The sequence below is a fragment of the Eulemur rufifrons genome, chromosome 6 (genome assembly GCF_041146395.1).
Source record: "Eulemur rufifrons isolate Redbay chromosome 6, OSU_ERuf_1, whole genome shotgun sequence".
Classification (NCBI taxonomy): Eukaryota; Metazoa; Chordata; class Mammalia; order Primates; family Lemuridae; genus Eulemur; species Eulemur rufifrons.
The window spans coordinates 81512040-81534650 of NC_090988.1; the positions used below are offsets into that span (position 1 = coordinate 81512040).

A 22611-nucleotide genomic window follows, 5' to 3' on the forward strand; every position below is an offset into this window, starting at 1 on the left:
AGGACTGGGCTCAACCTGGTCCCATGGTCACTGTCTTCCCACTTTGGGGTGACCACACTGTTATAATCAAAAACAAACCTGTGAAAACTTACAAATGGGAACCCTCAGGGAGTGGATGCTGTTGCTGGGTCCTGTAGTTGTTTTTAGGATAGTTTGGCTGGAAAGTCCCAGCCAAAATCCTCTAAGATTTGGTCTCCTCGGACCAGGAGTTCTCAGTAAAAGCTGCCCTCTCTTTTCAGGTGTTGGCTACATTTGTGATTTTAAGAAAGCCTGAGGGCAGGAAGGCAGCCCTGGGAGAAGCCCTTTTCCTGGGCAGTCAGAACCTTCTGGTCCTAGAGGCGAAGCCGAACCCTCACCTGGACTTATGACCCGTGGCTTTCCTCCCATTCTGCCCGTCGAGTTCCACAAGATGGGCTCCTTCCGCAGGCCTAGACCACGCTTCATGAGCTCCCCGGTGCTCAGCGACCTGCCCCGGTTCCAAGCCACCCGGCAGGCTCTGCAGCTGAGCTCCAGCTCGGCCTGGAACAGGTAAAGGGGGCGGCCAGTGTGGGGCGGAGGGCTGCCAAGGGCCAAGGCAGGGTGAGGGGGGACATCTGGGCACTGGCTGAGCTGCCGCCGCCCCTGGGATCTCTGCCTCTGGAAGGCCGTGATTATAGGGGCAAATGACATTGAGAGCAAGTTCTTACGTCCAGTTGTGTCCATTAGCTTAGCAGAAAAGTAGATCACTGGGAGCCTCTGGCCTGTCAGAGTCAGTTAACCAGTTGGATTGGAATTTGCAGTTACTGTTCATGCTCATGAGTCACACCCCACACTCTCAGAGTATCCGAAGGTGGGCTCGTGTAAGTTACCTCCTTCCCATTTGGGAAGAGAAGACATATATCTATGAAGAGTTAAATTGAGTGGCGTAAACCGAAGATTATCAGTACCTGTGAGCCACAGGTGCTTGGGAGTTTTGGTAGGTGTCTAGCCCACCTTTCCAGCACCAGGCAGTGCGTGGAGACTGAATCAGTTCTATGCCTTACGCTTTTGTGGGCTACCATTTTTAAAATCTATGCAGATACTCTTTGGATGAATTACGTGCATCATTATTTTAAAGCATGACTGAATTCTTTGTCGTTTGGGTCAGTTTGGGTTTTTTCAATGATTGGACACAGAAACCACAACTCCGATGATGGGGATGGAGCGGGAACTCTGAAACGTTTTGGTATTAAATGGATTCTTGTTCTTTAAAGAAAAGGCCCAGGGCCCCGTATAGAGGCAGGATTGTGAGCAGCTGTTTTGCTGAAAGGTTGGGCTGGGGTCCCAGAGCCTGTGGCCTTAAGCCCTGTGGCCCCTCGAGGGACTAACTCTTACTGGCTATACACTGCACAGGAGTGGGAATGGAAGTGGCATGTAAAGGAAACCAAAAAGGAAACAGGCCAAGGAAAGTGTTATTAAAAAGGCAAGGAACTATCATTTCGTGTTCGCGCCAGGCCACCAAGCTGCCCTGTGAAGGCAGTGACCTCCCAGGAGAAAGCCCCACGCAGGGCAGCTCCTGCTTGTAGTCAGTGCCACTTCGGATTCTTCCAGGCCCAGTGGTGCCAGGCACGCAGTTTCCTGAGAGCAGATCCCAAGGCCTGCCCTTTATTGTCACCGCGCACCAGCGGGGCTGCCAGGGAGGCGAGGGAGGAAGACCTGCCCGCCTTCGAGAAAGCGGGGGCCACTTTGGAGTCCTTTGAGCTCGTCTTCCTTCCTCTCCAAGGACGCTGAGAAGGAAATGGTAGACTCCGGGCCTGGAGAACGTGGCTGTGTTCGTGCCATGGGTTTCCTGGCCCTTCCACTCGCCTTTGGCCCTGAGCTGCTTGTTGAAATGGCCCTGAAGGCAGATTCGCTAACCAGGTTTTCTCTGTTTCCCTGCAGCGTCCAGACCGCTGTGATCAACGTTTTCAAAGGGGGTGGCTTGCAAAGCAACGAGCTCTATGCACTGAACGAAAACATCAGGTATGTGGCAGGCCAGGTCTGGTGCTGTGTCCCCCTGTGGGCTTGAGCTGAGGCAGAGGGGCTACCCCACCAGGAGCCTTACCTCAAGTTTTGTAATGTTCTGTTTTTCCTGCTGGGTTCTTGTTGCTTTTTCTGTCAGCTTTTATGTTGCTCTTATGGCTGTTGACTTCTGATCCAGAGACAGTTCATCCATTTGTTCATGTATATAGTGTGTTTTAGGGGGTGAGGGATAGAGAGTTGATAGATGGTAGCTGTCATTTATTCTGTAAACATCTGTTGTGCTCTGCTTAATCATTAGGCACCATATCAGGCCATGTGGTTTAGTGGTCGGAACCAGAATGCTTGGGATTTTACTGCTATACTTTTACTAAGTGGTTTACCAACAAATGTTTGAGTGTCTCCCTGTTGGCTAGGCACCAGAGAGACAACAAGGAGCAAAGACAGAAGTGGAACCTGCCCTCTTGGAATTTATTTTCATTGGGAAGATAGTCACTAGTCACTTAGTCACGCATGTAAATGTAAAATTCAACTGTGACGGCTGCTACAACACAGTTGATGGGATGAAAGCATGTGTTAGTATGACTTGATCTTGCCAGGGAGGCCAGGAATGGCGGATATGATGCTGGTGCTGTGATCTGAAGTGTCAGTGGGAATTAACTAGGTGAAGAGGGCTCCAGGTGATAGAAACTGCTTGTGCAAAGGTCCTGTGGTTGCAATGAACAAGGAACCAAAAGAAGGCCCGCCCAGGAGCATAGGGATGTGGTTGGGTTTGTGTTTTGGTGAAATGAAGGTGGAAAGTCAGGCAGGTCCCTGAGCACCAGAATCTCCTAGGGGTAGGAGGTTGAACCATCAGAACTTTGAACGCCCTGGCATTCATTCCTCTCCGGGTGTGTTCAGTGCAGAACATCAAGGCTACAGACCCAGCCCTGGAGTGGGCAGAACAATAAACAAGGCCATTATTTGGGTCCTGTTTACATTTAGTTAAGGCCCGTGTTAAGAGTAAATGAGGTGTTTTAAGAGCTTTGCTTCCATTAAAACCTTTAGAGCTCATAAGTAAACAGAGTTGTGTTAAATTTCTACCCATGTGCTTGAATTTCACATCAAACTTACATAAATATGGAAAGAGACAAAAGCGATTATCTAGCCCAAAGGCTGATTTTACAGAGGAGGAAACCGATGCCCCAAGAAGTTGAGTGATGGGGCCAAAGCTGGGTCAGCCAACCCCCAGGTTGCAAGAGCTCAGTTTTCCTGTAAGAACTATAAAACTAAGATCCTGGCCTTTCCATGAAGTTCTTTAGCTCACAATAGAAGTGTAAATAAATAAAGCAGCAACTCAGGAACGTGCTCATTGTTCCTCACTTCGGGAGGCTGATCCTGAAATTGTACTTAAAAGCTCTGTTTGTGGGCAGCTTGGAAAAGTAGAAGCCAAGCCAGATGTCACCAGCCCTGTTAGCCCCGGGGCTGCTAACTCAGAAGCCTTTAGGTGCCAGGCAGGCCTTCTAAATGGGTGAAGCTGGCCTGGGTGCCCAGAGGTGAAATCTCACCGTGTATCGAAAGGGGATTACCTCGGCAGAACACAGGTGCAGTGATATATGGTCTTATTTCTCTAGAAGAGCCGGAAATTGAGATTTTTATGTGAGATTTCCTGACTTTCAAATGTTGGTAAATAATCCAAATTTCCCCAAACATTGGTGCAGGCCAAACAAAACACATCTGTGGACTGAATGTGGGCAGCAAGCTACCCCTTAAGGGGCCAGCCGTCGCATGCGTGGGGAGCCATGGCTGCTGGGGGGTGAGTCCTGACAGTGCTAGGCACCTTCTCTGTGCATCGATACGTTCAACCCTCCTCACAGCCCTTTGTTAGGAGTGGTTGACAGGGGAGAAAATTGTGGATAAGAGAAACTATGTAACTGGTCCAAGGTCAGACAGCTGTGAACAGTGGAGTCAGGATTTGAACTCCTCTCTGACCTAGACATCTGGTATTAGTCGGCGTGGGCTGCCATAACAAATACCATAGACTTGGTGGCTTAAACAACAGAAATTTATTTCTCAATGTTCTGGAGACTAGGAAGTCCAAGATCAAGGTGCTGGCCGACTCAGTTTCTGGTGAGGGCCCTCTTCCTGGCTTGTAGGTGGCCACCATCTCAGTGTGTGCTCACTTTGACCTCTTTGTGTGTGCGAGGGGGAGAGCAAGATCTCTGGTGTCCCTTCTTTTGAGGACACGAATCTCATCATGAAGGCCCTACCCTCATGACCTCATCTGACCCTAATCGTCTCCCAAAGGCCCCATCTCCAGATCTCACCATATGGGGGCTAAGGCTTCAACATATGAATTTGTGGGGACACACAGCAAAACCTTTGTTCTTTGCACTATATTGTAACGTCCGAGAGAGAAGTTTTGTGTTGGGAGAAGGGTTAAGCTGATGGTTCCTGATCTTTTCTTCTGTCATCATTCCTGTCCCGAGGCCTCTGTGGGCCATCTCTGATCATGTCCTGTGATTGACACGCCACCTGAGGAGCACGGCACTCCCCCAGCCCCCCTCTCTGGCGTTAGGGTTAGGGGTGCCACTAGAGGTTCCTCTCTGTTTTGAGTGATTTTTTCAGACTGGTGGGAAATGCATACAATGGGGGCTTGAAACTATTTGCTCAGATGTGACTTGAGCCCAGAATAAACCAAAGCTTTAAGAAAACCAGAGCTTTCACTCCCCATGTTTCTGCACCTCTGTCTTCTGGTCTCTAATACAGTGGCTAGAATGGAGATCAGTTTTCACATCAGACTCGGGGTATCGCCGAGAGCTTGAAGCGCGTCCCAGGCATTGGTGTGACCTGGACATCCCAAGCTGAATAAAGCCAGGTGACTTGCACGTGCTCCCCCAGCTGCAAGTTCCTATGTGGAAACAAACACAGCTGCCCTTATTTCAGAATTTAAAACACTGAGATGGACACGCTGCTTTCTGGTTACATTCGAATAGACCCTTGGGTTTTGATTTTCCTTTTGGAAGACTTGTTTGCGGAATGGATACATCAACTCAACAGGGTTGGGGCACGACCAGTGGGGCACGGGCTGAAGGGGGCACAGGATGGTAGGAACGCTAGAAAGAAGATATGGAAGGAGAGAAGGCTATGTTGTTCTCGGGCCCATCTTTCAATCAGTTGTGACAGTCCTGTTTACAAGAAGATCTGTGCTAGGTTCAATAGAATTTTTTAACTTAACAGAATAGCTTCTTGGATTCAGAGACTGGGGATCAAGATTAGGCCAGCGTGTGACCTTGGGCCAGTTACTTCATCTTTCTAAATCTGTTTTTTCTTTTATAAAATGAAGGCAATAATAATAGCACCAACCTCAGGGTGGTTCGGAGGATTGGGATAATGCTAAAAGCATCCTTAGGAGAGGATCTGGTGTATAATAAATGTTTAATAACTCTTAGCCATTATTCTTATCACTGGGAACATTTAGGAATAATAAAGTGATAAATGAGGGTGAGTATTGCGCATGAGAGCACAGAGCGGTGTGATGAATTGCTCCATGCACAGCACTGTATAAAGACTTTTCCAGCAGTTCGGATGGGGTGAGCTCACTCTGACCTGGAGAGTCTGGGACCGGCTCCTCAAAGAGTGTGCTTGGAATTGAAGTTTGGGTGAGGCTAAGTTCTTACAAGGAGAGCCAGCTGTTTCTCCTTTCCACAGAGGAAAGAGCAAGAGGAAATGACTTTCTCAGTTCTTCATTCTACTCAAGCCAAATGGTAATAAACTTTTTGATGGATTATCCAAGTCCAGTGTTGAAGCCTAAATCAGTTTCCCTGGGCCGCCCATCCTAGCCATCCCTGGCCACCTTTCTAATTGTGGAGTTAGCGTGGACCTGGGCAACGTGAATTTATTGAAATCTTAGCCAATGCAAAAGATGAATGGGAAGGTCGATATTTTATGTAACTGGGTCCTGTAATGCAGTCATTACAAATAAGTAGCCCATTCTCTGAAAATGTGTCATTGAAAATGGGCTCTGGTTTAAATTTTAGCAGACAGAATTTGAGGTTGCTATGAGGAAGAACTTGGGACTGAGGATAGCCAAGTCCTGAAACACAGTATTGGATCCAGAGACATCTGTCTCTGTACTTTAAGAGTAAATCCATCAGAAATGTCACACCTCAATATAGCGGCCAATGTTCCCCCAAATAAAACTCAGGGCACATGATCTATTGATATGAAAACCATAAATAAGGATATTTTCTAATGAAACTGCTTTAGAAAGCAGAGCTTGTACATTGTTATATCCCCAAAGGCAAGACAGTGACTTTTCGGAGTAGATATACGATGGCTAAATACCCCAATCATCACACAATCTATAATTCTGGCACCCCCAAATTTCCATCCCCCATAGCTTGGGTTGATCCTGGGAGCCTTCTTGTTTCTCTATGGGTCACTGATGTGGTTTTCAACGCCCCTCTCCAGCCTCACCCCTGACGTGGCAGCATTTTGGCAGTGGGGATGAGTTTGGTTAGAGGTTTAGGTTTCATGAGCCCTTCCAAGAACAAGAGTGGCAAAGCTCTCTGCCCCAGGGGCACACTCTTCCTAAACAGTCCTCTCAGCCAACTGTCCTACTGATTTTATGTGACCAAGAAGAGTTAGAAAACTGTGGGGGGAAAATACCCCCAAGGTTTGTGTTTACTGGTTCTTGTAAGAACCTATACACAGTAGGTTCTTAAAAGTGCTTTTAGTCTTAGATGGGTTGGGGTGTTACATGTCTAAGGAGGCGTCACTGATTGTTTTATTTATACAACGAATGTTTGTGGGCTGCCCTGCCGCGTACTGGGCTGGGTTCTGGAGTGGCCCCTGAGGTAGCTGGTTCTTGCTCTTGGGGAGCTTACAGCAGGGTGAGAGAGGGGACCTAAGCCGGCAGTTATCACATGATGTTTTTAGTGGGGTGATAGCAGAATCTAGAGTCCTGGGGCTGTGTTGGGGAGAGGCACATAATTAGATTCAAGACAAAATGATATCTAAGTTGGAATGTGAAAGGGGAACAAGCGGGGAGCAGGTGGAAAGGGCAGCTGAGGATAGAACTTGCCTGTCACCACTCTCTTCATGCCCTCCCACCCCCTCCCACCCCTCCGACTCCCTGGGAGGACTTGTTTCTCTGCAGAAATAAATGCTCAGAGATGAGGTTTCCGGAAGCCAGACATGAGTTATCTGCAGCTGGCCCGAGGCAGGAAACGCATTTTCCTTCTCTCTCCAACCTTCTGTTCTTGCCGGGAGGGAGGAGGCGTTGTGAAGGAAACCCCAGAGATTTTCAAGGAAAGGGGAGGTTCCAAGAATTGTGCTTGATCTCTGACAGGTCTGAGTTGAAATGTCCTCCTTCTGACTCAGTTGGCTGCTCCGACCCCGCAGGGAAATCCACCTCGGATTTTTCCACCTCTTTCACGGAGTCTGCCGACTGCAGTGGGACCCACAGCTGGGGGAAGATCTGGAAGGAGGTGAGAAGGGGCGCCTGGGTCCAGCGCACAGGCTGGGGGAGTAGACCTGTCTGAGGCCCCATTCCATGAGGTTATGACTATAGCAGACACTTGCTTAGCGTTTAGTGTGTGCAAGGCTCTGTTCTAAGCTGCAGTCCCCAGCGGCCGTACAGCAGGAGGTGAGCAGCGGGCGAGCAAGCAAGGCTTCATCTGTGTTTACAGCTGCTCCCCATCGCTCTCATCACAGCCTGAGCTCCACCTCCTGTCAGATCTCCGCCCCCAGTTCCTCCACTCCTGTCCGTGGAAAAATTGTCTTCCGTGAAACCGGTCTCAGGTGTCAAAAAGGTTGGGGACCACTGTTCTAAGTGCTTTATGTATGTGAACTCTTTCAAAACTCCCCACACTCCTGTGAGATAGGTACTATGTCCCTGTCTTACAAGGAAGAAGTACAGACCCAGGGAGGTAGAATAACTCACCCAGAGTCACCTATGGACTAAGTGCCTGAGCTGGGATTTGAACCCAAGCCTCCTGTGTTATTTATTTATTTATTTATTTATTTTTTTTTTTTGAGACAGAGTCTCACTCTGTTGCCCAGGCTAGAGTGAGTGCCGTGGCATCAGCCTAGCTCACAGCAACCTCAAACTCCTGAGCTCAAGCGATCCTCCTGTCTCAGCCTCCCGAGTAGCTGGGACTACAGACATGTGCCACCATGCCCGGCTAATTTTTTCTATATATATTTTTAGCTGTCCATATAATTTCTTTCTATTTTTAGTAGAGGTGGGGTCTCGCTCTTGCTCAGGCTGGTCTCGAACTCCTGAGCTCAAACGATCCGCCCACCTCGGCCTCCCAGAGTGCTAGGATTACAGGCGTGAGCCACCGCGCCCGGCCAATTTATTTATTTTTTTAAGACAGAGTCTCGCTTTGTTGCCTGGGCTAGAGTGAGTGCCGTGGCGTCAGCCTAGCTCACAGCAACCTCAAACTCCTGGGCTTAAGCGATCCTACTGTCTCAGCCTCCCGAGTAGCTGGGACTACAGGCATGTGCCAGCAGGCCCGGCTAATTTTTTTTATATATATTTTTAGTTGGCCAGATAATTTCTTTCTATTTTTAGTAGAGACGGGGTCTCACTCTTGCTCAGGCTGGTCTCGAACTCCTGACCTTGAGCGATCCACCCGCCTCGGCCTCCCAGAGTGCTAGGATTACAGGCGTGAGCCACCGTGCCCGGCCTTCCTGTGTTCTTAAATACGTAGTAAGTAGGCTGCAAGAGGCACACAGAGCTGGCATTGTCCAGATGTAGGTTTGAAACAGGTTCACCAATAGACCGTGAGGAAAGGGAGGCATTGTCTTCTGAGGAGCCCTGGTTTGGGAAGGATTAAGGTGAGGTCTTCTCTTTTGGGCCCTGATGACTCTGCCCGATTGTGTGTTGCTACCTGGTGCCTGCTGTGGTTGAGAGACAGACTTGGTTTGGAGGGTAGGAAGGGTAGTTAGAGGGAAGCGGCAAATCGGAAACCCCCGGGGATGGCCCACATGGTGTTTGACCTATAAGTTGTTTAGAAATCTAGACATCTCGGCCGGGCGAGGTGGCTCACGCCTGTAATCCTAGCACTCTGGGAGGCCAAGGGGGGGCGGATCGTTTGAGCTCAGGAGTTCGAGACCAGCCTGAGCAAGAGCGAGACCCCATCTCTACTAAAAATAGAAAGAAATTATATGGACAGCTAAAAATATATATAGAAAAAATTAGCCGGGCATGGTGGTGCATGCCTGTAGTCCCAGCTACTTGGGAGGCTGAGACAGGAGGATCCCTTGAGCTCAGGAGTTTGAGGTTGCTGTGAGCTAGGCTGATGCCACGGCACTCACTCTAGCCTGGGCAACAGAGGGAGACTCTGTGTCAAAAAAAAAAAAAAAAAGAAATCTAGACATCTCACCTGAACACCCAGGTGTCTGGCCTCTCTGGAAAGGTCCAATCTGTCGATGCTGGACCCTCGGTCTGGCATGGAACCCGCCAGGGGAGCGAGGCCTGGCTGGGGCTTTAGAGAAATTCACCTGCTTCCCTTCCTCACCTGTGGCTTGGGAGGCAGCACTGCCTGAGGTTCAGGCGGGCCTCTGAGTCGGGATCCACCCGTGTATGGCCCCGGGCAAGGCTCTGCACATCAGGTTCCATCCACAATGCTGCATGCAAATGGCATAGCATAGTGCATGCCACCTAATTAGGAGCTCAATAAATGCTCTTTGTCAGTCTCCTTTGTGTTTCTCACCGTCCCCACGGCCACCCACTAGAGTGCAGACAACAGGAAGGTGTTAGTACTAGCATGTCCTAAGTCGTGGACACCACCTCCGGTGGGCCCCCGTGGAATGGATCAGGGGAGGAGAGGGGTCTTTGCATAGGTCACTGCTTAAAATATGCTGCCTCCTTGAAATACGTCCTCTTGCAGCAACGAGGTGGGCATCTTCAGAGAATCTAACAGTCAGGCTGGGTGGGCACTGACTGGCTACAGCGCTGGGCACAGGACCCCGGGGGGCTGCTATTCCTGGATCTTGACGTGGTCTGGGTGGATCTCGCAAAGGAACCGGGTTGGGATACTTGGGTGCTTGGGGCAGCCCCTATTAGCCAGATGGCACAGAAATATTTAACAACGGATGTGGTGTCTGGACGCACCCTGGCTACACCGCAGCGCTTGTCTGCAAGCTGCCTCATGCTCTTTAACCTCGCCTGGGAAGAGCCTGGGGCAGAGAGAGGGCTTTTGCTGCCTTGGGTCTTTCCCTGTGTGCGGGGGAGATTGTGCCTCGGATCCGAGGTGGTTTCTCCCTGTCACGTCTGCCCTCGCCCGCTCTGCCTGCCATCCTGCCGTCCCGCCGTCCCGCCGTCCCGCCGTCCTGCCATCCCTGAGTCCCTCCACCGGCTAGAATTCAGCTCTGGCAGTGCCTCCTTTATTTACCTTTAAACCCACAGAAGTGGGAAGTTGAGTTAACAAGATGGTGAGGAGTAAGATAGCAGGTCTGTGTAATAACAGGAAATCCTGTCAACTGGGGTGGTGTCTCAGCTGGTCAGCCTGGGAGGGAGAAGGGGTGAGATAATATAGACCAGTGAATGGTTCCCCATTTTTTTTTTTTCCCTATTATGGCTCCTTTTGGCTTGTGATTGAACTTCATGCTCTGTTTCCCGTTTTGGCCCGGTCCCACGTAACTCTTCCCTTCCCATTACTCTCGTCTCCCCAGCTTCCTCCTCTTAGCTCAATGGCTTGGTGGTGGTGGTTGTTAGCAGGAGAATTCTATTTTGAAACAAAACCTAGGCCCCGAAGTCCAGAACGTGAAACAGGTCGAGTGGGGGCCGCTGAAGCTGGGGGGCTGCTTTCATGTTAGTTTCCAGTACCGGCAACTGTTTTCTCCAAAGCTCTGCTTCCACCTTCCCACCTTCTTACCCAGGGGGGCCTGGCCCTAATATACTGCCCCCTTTGTGAGTTTCCTCTGGGTCCTCAATCCCAGGTGTAGGAGATGCTAGTTTGGCTGTATGTGTAAGAAGATGCTGAGAAGCGGTGATGAGGAGTCCTCATGAGCGTGGGCTTTGGGGTTCGACAGACCTCGGTGAAATCGTAGCGGCTTGACGCTTGCTGAGCCTTGCTGTGGGCCACGCACTGTGCTCGGAACTCGATGAGGATTAACTCATTTGACCCTTGCAATAATCCTGTGAAGCAGGTATCCTCTTCGTCTTCATTCCTCAGTTCTAGTTGAGGAAATGAAAGTGTGAAGGACCAATGAATCCGCCCAGGCTGTTGCTAACACCAGCTACTAAGTGGCTGTCGGGAGTCAGACCCAGGCAGCCCTGGACTCCCTGCTCTCAACAGGACACCTGTCATCTCTGGCCTGTGCTTGTTGGGGTCATTTTCCTTGTGTATAAAAAATGAGGATATTACTACCACCTTTCGGTTCTGTTTTAGGCATGAATGGAGAAACACATACGTTGTTGACAATAGTATCTGGCACCCAGCAAGCGCCCAGTAAACTCTAACTGGAAGAGAAAAAGGCTCCATCCTAGGAGCAATTTGTTTACTGTTCCTTATTGTGATGATTATTTTTTATTCCAGTAGATAATTGCTTTGCTGTTGGCAGGGAAGGAACTCTAGGAAAGAGGCGGAAAGTAGAAGGCAGGCTGCCAGATTCTAGGACCGAGCCTCATGGGAACGTATGTCCCAGGTATCAGGAATTAGGATTTTCGTCTTTTCTGCATCTAGGGAACCACAAACCACAGGCTGTTTAATTCGGCTGTCTCTCTCTTGCTTTTCTCTTCTTCCTTGTCCTTTACCAGTTAAATTGGTACACTTAGTACGTGAGGTTACAGGGTGAATTGTCCCTCTGTGATTTGGGCCTATGTATCTCTGTCTCAATATTGTTTACTCTCAACTTTAGGGTAAGACAAACCTCCCGTGCCCTACGAGAGAGTGGCCCAGACAGGAAGAAATTGTTGTCTGAGCTCTGTCTGTTTCACCCTTTTCTTCTAGCATCCAGCGCCACGTCTAACACATAACAGGTTTTCAGTAAATGGTTACGATTTGAAGAATTAAGTATTGGGGTCTCTGATCTCTGAGAGTTCTTTCCTTTTGGGGGTATAAGGAGAATGTGACTCTTAAGTGGAGGAACTTCTGCCAAGTTCCACTAGAGATGGTGTGTGAGGACAAAGGTGTCTAAAATCCCCTTTTCTCAGTTCAGCAGAGATAAGAAGAGAGGTTTTCTAAAGCCTTGTAACCCAGTGCACGCGGCGTAAACACAGAGTGTAGAAACCGATGGCAGATTTGCAGCGCTACTCAGCTGTGGTCTACCCACAGGTTGGCTTAGGCAGCACTGTTTGGCCAACCTGTGGGTAGCCCCGGGCCCCCTTTCCTCAGCTGTTCACTCTGTTATGTAAGAACAGAGGTTCTCAGGGTACCAGCCTGAGGGGGCTGGACAGGCAGGTTCCCAGGACTCGTGGCATTCTCCGTCCCCCTGTGCAGCCTGCTTCCTGGTAGGGAGACTCACTCACACCCATGGTTCTTTCTTGGCTTCAGGCCATCCTGCAGTCACTTTGGTTGTGGTGATTGTATTTTAGAATCTTTTAAAAAGTTATTTTTGAATAGGATTGTATTCACATGGTTCAAAAGTCTTAAACATACAACAAGGTAGACAGTGGAGAGTCTCCCACCCCTGTATCCCAGAAACCCAGCTCCCATTCCCCACCTCCTCGGAGATAAATATTATAACAGTAGCCTATGGGGCATTCTTCCAGAGTTTCCTGATGCGTATGTAAGGAATATGTATGGGAACATAGCTGGCGAAGCTGGACACGTTATACCAGGCCCACGGACTGGACTCGGGTCCCAGGTGGGGTAATATGTCATCTGTGGGACAGTGTCTCCCTTGAACTTCAGGGAATAAAGTTTGCTAAAGTGTTTCATTGCCCTATTTAATTTCCAGTAATAACTTCCAGCTTCTCCAGTCTCTTACTGGGGAGGGATGGAGAGGAGGACACAAAACCTATACACACACACATACACACACATATATAAATGATTTATTGTATATATATATATGATTTTTTAATGCACGTGTTTTTTTGTATATGTTTAAAAATCAAGGAGCTATATATTTCAGTTCAGGGACTATAGGAAACCAAATCATATTGTATATAGCTAATACAGGCTCAAAGTGCAGTAATTGCCCACTCAGGACATTAGAATCTTGGCTCAAATGATCAGGTAGAGTCTTTTCCGTCCAGATGACTCTATAACAGTACCTAGCGGAGAGGGCTTTGAACTCGTGATTTGATAAAGGGACAAATACGTGGTTCTCCCTCTGTACCTGGTTAGAGTTCGTTACGTGTAAAGTACATAAAGCAGATTCCCACATCTGTGTCCAGTTCCTTGTCATTGAGGAACCAGTCATCACCCCGTCAGCGTGGCGGAAGGCACCGCTTCACGTTCTGCTGCTTTATTCTTACCCGTGACTGTCCTAGCACCGCTGACACGGCTGCGTCTAGCTTCAGAGTCCTTTTCGCTAAGGCCCTGTCTTGGCAGTTGCATCATCTCCTCTGGCTTCTGCTCCATTATTGGCTGATTTCTACCTAGACTTTGTCTTCCTGTGGTGCTGTGCAGAGTGCTGGCCTTGGCCGTGGTGTAAGGGTGCTGTGCCCCCCGCCTCCCCCTGGGGTGCAGCCTCTTCCTGGTAGGGAGGGGAGAAGGCCTCTTGGATTCCTCAACTGGTAGCATCAAGTTTCACCACTGTGACACGTCCTGGGGCAGTCGTCGCTGGTATAATCACGTCCAGCCCCAGTTTACGGTTTTTACGCCAGCACAGATCCCTCTTCCGTGTTGTTCCAGTTGGTTTTTGACCTTGAAGTCCCCTTACCCCTGACCTCTTTCTAGTTCATCTTACCCGTGGCATCTTCACGAGCACAGCCTTTTCCTAGCGTGGGTTTCTCGGGACACCAGTTCTGCAGCGTGTCACTTGATCTCAGCTGTGTTAGTCCCTCAGCATCGTGAGTACCCGAGATATCCTTGGCAGAGGCTCTGCCCTAAGGGGCTCATTGTTAGGACTTGTTTTTCCACTTTTTCATGAAGCTTGGCTTCTCCACCTATAGTTTTTTTTTTTCTTTAAAGGTGGGGTGTTGCTTTGTTGCCCAGGCTAGAGTGCAATGGCACGATCATAGCTCACTACAACCTTGACCTCCTGTGCTCAAGCAATCCTTCTGCCTCAGCCTCCTGAGTAGTTGGGACTACGGTGCATACCACCACACCCGACTGATTGTTTTCTTATTTTTTGTAGAGGCAGGGTCTCACTGTGTTGCTCAGGCTTGTCTCCAACTCCTGGCCTTGAGTGATCCTCCTGCCTCAGCCTCCCAAAGTGCTGGGATTGCAGGCGTGAGCTGCCATGCCCAGCCTCACCTGTGGTTTTGAGACTTCCAATGGCCACCAAGACCTTGTTAGGAGGTGTCTCTGTCTCCTGTGGGTGGAAGCAGACTCCTTACCTCTTTCTGTTCCAAAGCCTCCACCTATCCACTAAGAGCTGCTCTCTGGGTTGCTGTTTCCTATCTGAGAGAGGCCTCTGCCTTGAAGACCACCTATGCCCAACCTGCTCTTAGCTCAGTGCCTTTTGACAAAGGCTTCCCTGTCGCTGATCAGACCTGCCCACACCTGGGAGAACCCCTGGGTTGTGTTGATGGGGTGGCCCGCCAGGAGCCTGCCATGAAACTGGATCTCAAAATGCAGCATCCACCACAGACACATGTTTGCAGCTCTCCAGGGCTCTTTCTGGTACAGAAAGTTAGGTCATGGGTATTTCTCTCTTCTGTCTCAATGCTATTGTCCCTGTTGTCTGCACAGAGTGTCTTGCTGTAGCCTCCTGTTTACCCTTCAGTGACATGTGTGAACATGTTCTGGGGGGAGGTAATACCAGTAAGGGTTGTCAGAAGCTTGAGCATTTGTTCCTTGATAACCATAGCCCGTGGGTTGAGTAAAAGGAAATCAGTTGAAGCCCTGAAGAGTTTACTCCCTGGGGGACACGTAGGCTCCGGGAAGCCAGTCAGGCTTGTTTTGAGCTCCCTCACCTCGTCTGGATCACACGAAAGAAAGAGCAGGGGGGACGGCCCCATTATTTGTCACAGAGAGAGGGAGAGCTGGTTCCAAAACCCTCATTTTTTGGGGGGCCACTTAAGATTCTTTGAAATTATCTTGAGTATGTTTATTAATGTGCTGTCTATCCACCAAGCCCCGAGAGAGAAACTCAAGAGAGTTTCAGAGCCCTTGCCTGTCGTGTTCACCTTGGTACTCCTGGTGCTAGAACGTCTGGCCCTTAAAGGGCAGCTCAATCCTTGTTTGTTGCTAGATAAATAAAATCTCCATCTGCCTGCTATGGTCCTCTTTGGGGACTGGCTCGGTCTGTCAGGGAGGGGTGGGGAGACCACCCGAACCATGGCTCCCAGTGGAATTTCAGGTCTGAGTGTCTCTGATGGATTTGGAGGAGAGACGAGGTAGGGTTACAGGAAAAGATGTTGGATTTGCAGAAGGACTGGGTTCAAATTTTGGCTCTGACTTATTTGGGGGCCCTCTCTGGGCCTCAGTTTTTTTTTTGTCTGTATAGGAAGAATATTAATTGCCGCCCCCCGACAAACACACATACTTCATAATCCTTGAAGAATGTATGAAAAATGCATTTCAAACTATCAAGTGCTCTGCAGATGTGGAGGATTGCAAAATGGTGATGGTCTCTCTCTTCCTGACTGCTTTTTGATTCGTATGAAGCCAGGTGCCTTGGGCTGCCCCTGCCTACCCTGGTAGAGTTAGGATTTCCGGTGGCTGCCCTCTTCTGATGGTTACTTTCCCGAGGGAACTAAGGAGCAGATCTTCCTTCACTGCAATTCCCCGATAGGAGTGGGGGCTGGGGGGTTACCAGGTCCTAGGAAAGTGCACTCCTTTCTTAGGCCTGGCCCCAGCCCTGTGCCACTGGCCAGCACATCATCGTCATCATGGGCCGTGAGCTCATCACCACGAGCTGTACCATCGAAGGCTGCTTGACGGTGTTTCTCTCTCCCCAGGCGGCTGTTGAAGAGTGAACTTGGATCGTTCATTACAGACTATTTCCAGGTAAGCCATGGGGGTCTTGGCACCCGTCATCACGCATGTGGGCCCCTGTCCCTGAAGGGATGGCCAGTACTGTGCAGCTGGACATTCCTCCATCCACAGTTACACATCCCAGTCCCTGCTGCGTGCCAAGCACTGCAGCGCGGTGGCTGCAGAGGGCCACAGGCCAGTGTGGTCCCTGCAATTAACAGACACTGCAGTCTCATGCAGCAAGACTCAGGACCCCTTTACCCTCGTAGAACAATTATTGCTCATTTGGGTCATGTCTGTCTATCTTTACCATATTAGCAATTAAATCTGAGAAGCTTTCAAACATGTCTTAATTCATTTAAATAATATTTATTACGTATTAGCACAAATAGCATTTTTTTCCCCTTGGTGATCATTAGTTGGTTGCAGCAACAAATAGCATTTTTGTGAAGACTAACTTTGGGAATAAAAAGTAAGAAGAGTGGCACGGTTTTCTGTGTTTGCAAATCCCTGCACTGTCTTGCCTCTTAGAAGACAGCTGGATTCTCATACGGGCTTCACGTCCAACCTGTTGTGATGTTGCCGTCACGTAGCCTCAGGAGAACTTGTGGAGAACGCGAGGGAGAAGGCAGAAACGGCTTGGTGTTATTGAGAAAATCGTTTTGACTGTGTAGATCCCTTGAAAGGGCCTGGGGAAGCCTCCAGGGGACCCTGAACCAACCACACTTCGAGAGCTCTTGCTCTAAGGACATTCTCCCCCACTCCCGTGCTTGGTGTTTAATTGGATGTAATTACGTGTGCCCCTAAGCCAAGTTATTTCTTGTCACTAAGCCTCCTGGTGTGTTCTGTTAAAGATAGATCAGACAATCAAACTTCCCTCCTTCTTGTACAATATCCTTACGGGACTAATGAGCTCGAGGTTCCAGGTCCAATTAGAGGATAGTTTCTAATCCGCAGGCACAGGCTGCTTTCCTGCCTCTAACCAAAAGCATATGGTGGAGAGGGCGTGGGAGGTGTTGGGTGGCAATGAGTAACTAACAGGGTGACACCTTAGTGAAGTCAGAATCCCCGGTTCTCACTTGTTTGCTGAGTGGTCTCTGGCAAGCTGCTTTGCCTCTCTGTGCCTCAGTTTCCTTATCTGTAAAATGGAATAAAAATATGACTTACCTGATAAGGTTATGGTGTGGTTTACATGAAATAACACACCAAGCACTCAGCACATAGTGTGTCTGGGGCAGCACAGAGTAGTGGTCAAGATCACGGCCCTTACAGGCAGACTGCCGGGTTCAGTGCCCAGCAGAGCCACCAACTAGCAATCTGGGTTTTGGTTCCTTTTTTTATAAAACAGCGGTAATATTAATAGAACCAAGCCTTATGAGGTTGTCGTGAGGACTAAATAAGTTGTTATTTATAAAGTGCTTAGTGACTAGCACGGAGTAAGACAGAGTGATGTTTATTAAATTTATACAGGTGCCTGTGTGTTATTATTCTAAAGCCTAATTCATCCCTTTTAATGGGAAAGTAACATAAAAATGCATAACATCTTGGTTCAGGCTGGCGATATTATTCTGAATCCAAGTAGTGCATACTTTTAAGACAGTTTAAAGAGATTTTAGGTTTTAAAAATAAGGCAGGCATCCTTTTATTATTTTTCTTTACAAGATTCAGGAAGCTTAAACTTTTTTAGGTGCACTTTAAAAGAATGACAAATGCCAGTTGTTTAAAGACACAAACACACAGAGCAGAGAACGGCTCCTCTAAATCTGGACAAACCGAGACCCCACAGAAGCCTGGAATGCATTCGGGTCATAAGTCTCAGCTGCTTGGAAGACAGCTCCTGTTCGCGGAGAGACAAACATAAAGATGAAGAAACAGATAATTAGTCACAAATGTGAATCATTTCAGTTGCCCTTGACTCAAAGGTCAGTCTTGGCCTCGCTTTTTTTCTCTTGCTGTCTCTACTGATTGATTTTAAATCTAGCTACAGAGAAGTAGTTTCTCAATCAGTCCTGGAGAAACCTGCTGAGCTGAGCTGCCTTCCTGCTTGACATTTAAAAGAGACACGGTTTGGTGTGGTTTAAAATGTCAGTTGTCTTTTGGCACGGGGGGCTACCCCTCGGACGGGTAGGGAAGGGCATTTGGTGGGGACTTGTTTATCTGGGAAGCCCTGAGGTTTTCGGGGGCGGTTAATACTGCTTACAAAGCGTGCGTGTTACTTAAAAACTAATAACCACTTGTCATTTCCTATCTGGAGCGTAATCAGAGAGGCTGCTTGGTGACTGTGGTGTCTCTTGCAGGGGAGTGTGGGGTGGGAACTGGTATTCAGCTTTGAATCTGGGGTTTTCCTTATTTCAGGTGCTAGACTGGAAAGAGGCTCTCCTAGACTTTATTTTTTTCCCAATGTGTAATAGATTTTAAGTCTCATATGGCACAGAGCTTTTTTTTTTTTTCTTACTCTGTTTGGTGCCCTACTCCCTACAAAGTGTCTGGTACATAGTAGATGCCCAATAAACATTCTTGGGAGACAGGATGGGAGTGTCCACCACAGATACCTGGAATGATTTTGGATGACACATGCAATGGCATTCAGTAACATTCAGCTGTGGTTAGAAAGTGTTGCCCTGTTTTATTTTCCCTTAGCCCTTAGGCCTGTGCTGGAGAGTGTCCTGGGTTGGGCCATTGTATCCTTTATACTCCTCCAGGAGTTGGCGGTCTCCTTGGTTTAAGGAAGTGGGCGCGGGCCTCAAACTTAGTGTCTTTAGCTCGGGACACTGACGTTAGTTAGGATTTCATGACATTACTTTATTGGCATCGAGGTGATCACTCTGAGTCCTGACCCCGGATTCAGAGCTCACCACGTGTACGGCCATCTCCTTGACTCTGCTTTTGAAAATGAACATTTTCACTTTATAGCTTTAAAGAAAGACTCACAGAAAGAATATCCTTAGTGAAGACTCATGAGAATGACCCCAGGGGAGGGCAAGGGAAAGCAGGTGGGAAAACCGTGTTTGTCTCACATCTGCAGGCAGAGAAGACAGGCCGTGGGATCTGCAGGGGCCTGGAGAGGTGTCCATAAGACACCGGCCGGGAGAATCTCTGACATTTCCAGTATTGATTTTTCTTTTCTCTCTGTTTTGAATTGTGCCCAGGAGGAGAATTGGGGTTTCCAAGAGGAACTCTATATTCTTGCGACAGCTCTGAGGGATAATTGGTTCCTTATAGTTTTTGAAACTGATGATACGAAATGTTCTGCATTTTTCTATAGCCTAATTAGGTATCTTGGCGGTTCAGGGCATGGAGGTGCTTGCCAACTGCACTTTCTGCCATTCTGCATCTGCTGGCTGCATTGGGTTTATTAGAAACTTTTTCCCAAGCCCAGAAAGTTCAGTCCTTTTTGTTGGAACTGGAGTTTTGCTTGATACAGAAACTCAGGCCAGAGTCAGTGGCTGTGAATGAGTTAGCAGGAAGAAAGGAAACGTAGCTACCACGATTGCCAGTAGGTCATGGATGCCTGGTAGTGTTGGAGATAGACGTACGTGTCTGTGCGTGTACATGCGTGTATATGTGTGCACGCATGTACATGTGCACACATGTGTATGTATATTTATTTTTCCATTTGTTGCTTATATCTGTGAGAGTCCCCGGAGGCTGGTTTCCCTTAGCTCATCATTATCAGAGAACATTAAGAGCTTATGGCACGTGGCACAGAGCTGAAGGGGGGACCTGTGTGACGTGTCCTGGCCACCATGGAGTTTAAAATGAAGACAGTGCAGGGATATAAACACGTCTACACAGGTGACACACAGTGTAGCACTAACTGAAGACCTGAAGTAGACTTCAAAACAGGCCCAGAATAAACAAATAGACTTTGTTAGGGATGAAGGTGGGACTTGTAAGAATTCATGGCAAGGTGGGTGGAGAGAAGATGAAGAGTGGTAAAAATAACTTTTGTGATTTTCAAATGCAAATCAAAGAGGGGAGGAAAAAAGTTCCAGCTCTTCTTCGATCAGCCTGGGAAGGCTGCTCTTTTGAGAGGATTCCCCAGATGGAAAAAGAGATAATTAGGTGGACACAGGGTAGTAAGAGGAATCCCACGTACCTCTGCTTTGAAGGTAGAATCGGGGCCTGTCTACCAAGGGGCTTTGAACAAGGGGAGCTGGGATCTGGCGAGAAGGCAGGGGCAGCCGACAGGTTATGTTTTTAGGTGAGAAGGTCTTTAGAGGTTGCATTTTGGATTTGGAAACGCATCGTGGAGTTTGTAAACATGGGGTGGCCTCGAAGCTCCCAGTGGCCACTATGATTCGAGAAAATGAGGTGGAACTAGCCCGGTGGCTTCAAGATACATTACTCCCAGTGGGCCTGCCCGCCAGCCAGCCGTCTCCTGAGCAATTACTTGAATTTTGGGCAATTATTTGAGTATTTTTTATTGTACTTTTCTCATACTTTATGAAGCCAAATGGAAAAATGGGTCTTGAGATTGATGAGCACAGGTCCTGATGTGAGTGAGATGAAGATGAACATCCACAGGCGAGCAGAAATGGCACGTCTTTAGCTTCGCTGGACTTGGGTTATTGCACATTCAATTGTGAAGGAAAGGAGCGCGTAGATTCAAAATGCTGAAAATATATCACCCAGAGATGAGCTCTGAAGTGAGCTGTAATTAGGGATTTTATAATCCTTTTTTAGCTCTGTGGGGACAGAATTCCTCCTATATCACGTAAGTGTGGTGTTCTACCTGAGTGCGTATTTTCAGGAACCCATTATGTATGAAATCGGGGGATTTCTTGAAGACTAGGCAAGGATGGCAGGAGCCGGTTTTAGGGCCTTGATGGGGGAGGCATAGAAGGCAGGGGGCGGAAGCACTGTGGTGTTAAAATAAGTAGAAACATCAGCAGTTCGATGGGCATGAGAGGTAAAGACTGAGTGGGCAGTGTTGGGAAATGTTTGTTCAATATGGAGAGCGACAGGGCAACTTTCTCTGAGGCTCTTTGCGAGCTGTAAGGAGGACCAAAGTAACGGTAGCAGTAATGACAGCCAACATTTTCAAGTACTTCCGTGCCAGGTGTTGTTCTAAGTCAGTGGTCCTCAGAGTGTGGGCCTAGAGCCAGCAGCATCGGTAAGACCTGAGAACGTGTTAGAAAAGCAAATGCTTAGGCTCCGTCTCTGGCTTATTGAACCAGAAACTCTGGGGTTGGGGCCCAGCACTGTGTTTTAATGCATCCTCCATGGTTCTGATGCGTGCTCAAGTCTGAGAACGTTTCTCCTGTGCTAATGCATGTATTCCTCCTGACCGCCCATGAGGAAGATCCTGTTACTGTATATCCCCTTTTTACAGCTGAGGCTTAGCGAAGGGGGTGATTTGTCTAAGATCACACAGCCAGTAAAAGGTTCAGCAAAGACCCAACCCAGGTCATCTGGCCACAGAAGAAAAATTTCTTGGATTATGCTTTAAATGTTAAAATGCCCCTGAGGCATCTCCTGGAAAAACAAAAAACCCAGAGAGGTGGAGTTTCAGGATTACTTTTTGTTTTTTGTTTTGAGTGTCTAGCAACTCAGACATGGACTGTTTTCCTGCTTCCTTGCAAAAAAAAAAAAAAAAAAAAAAATTTTTTTTTTTTTTTTTTTTTTTTTTTAAGAGACAGGGTCTTGCTCTGTCACCCAGGCTGGAGTACAGTGATTGATCATATCTCACTGTTGGTTTCAACTCCTGAGCTCAAGGGATCCTACTGCCTCAGCTTCCTGAGACAGGTATGCACCACCACACCCGGCTAATTTTTTATTTTTATTTTTTGTAAGGATGGAGTACAGCTGAGATTACAGGCATGAGCCACCATGCTCAGTGCAAAAATAATTTCTTTCAGTTATCCTTTTAATTATCACTGATATGGTGCTAAATGAAGAAGTAGCATTAGTACCGAGTTTCTAAGCTGCTTCAGTCTCCATCTGGGGACTTTTCTCTAGTCCCATCGCACCCACATACCAGGATTGGTTTATAGGAACTCTCTGGCCCCAGGGGTGAGTTGTGTTTATAAGACTTTTTGTTGCTTATGTAGGAAGGCATCCAGGTTCACAAGAGATGCAGACATCATTAGAGGTGTTGGCTAGCCTTTCTGAGTCACAGACGAAAAAAAATGGAGGTGGCCCATCATTTTCATCCCTGGGCTCATGCCAACAACAGGAACCCTGGAAGACATTCATATCACTGGAATCAAATGCCTGGAGTGGAATTGGTTAACACAGGTTCTTGGTAGGCAGAGCAACACAGCTGCAACCCCTCTGGGGAAGGAAAGAGTGTCCATTTGGGAATGGAATCCACCTGGGAGCCAGGTGTTCCCCATGCTGGACATTGAATGTGGGCAGTGGAGAGGCAGGCCCAGCTGGATGGAAGCCTGTGGTAGAACCTAGTTACCTGGCCTGAGATTGCCAAGACAGCTGCCCCCAGTATCTGAACCTGAAATGGATTCCAGCTCCTTTCTCTTGTGGGTAGGGAGATAAGAAACCTCTCCAGGGCAGGAGAGCATGGTGGCTAAAGTCAACCAGCTTTTTGGCCAGGTAGGTCTGGGTTCTAATCCTTGCTAGAACATTTATTAGCTGTGTGACCTCAGGCTTA

The 22611-nt window shown here is 48.3% G+C and overlaps 1 protein-coding gene across 1 annotated transcript in view; it reads left to right on the plus strand.

Moving 5' to 3' along the window:
• The first annotated feature begins 311 nt into the window (after window positions 1–311).
• PRR5L (proline rich 5 like) overlaps window positions 312–22611 on the plus strand; it is a 52582-nt gene continuing 30282 nt past the window's right edge. The window contains exons 1-3 of the mRNA XM_069469827.1: window positions 312–528; window positions 1900–1980; window positions 15986–16034. Of these exons, the coding sequence (XP_069325928.1) occupies window positions 365–528; window positions 1900–1980; window positions 15986–16034 (294 nt within the window). The 5' untranslated portion in view covers window positions 312–364. The remainder of the gene's footprint in view (window positions 529–1899; window positions 1981–15985; window positions 16035–22611) is intronic.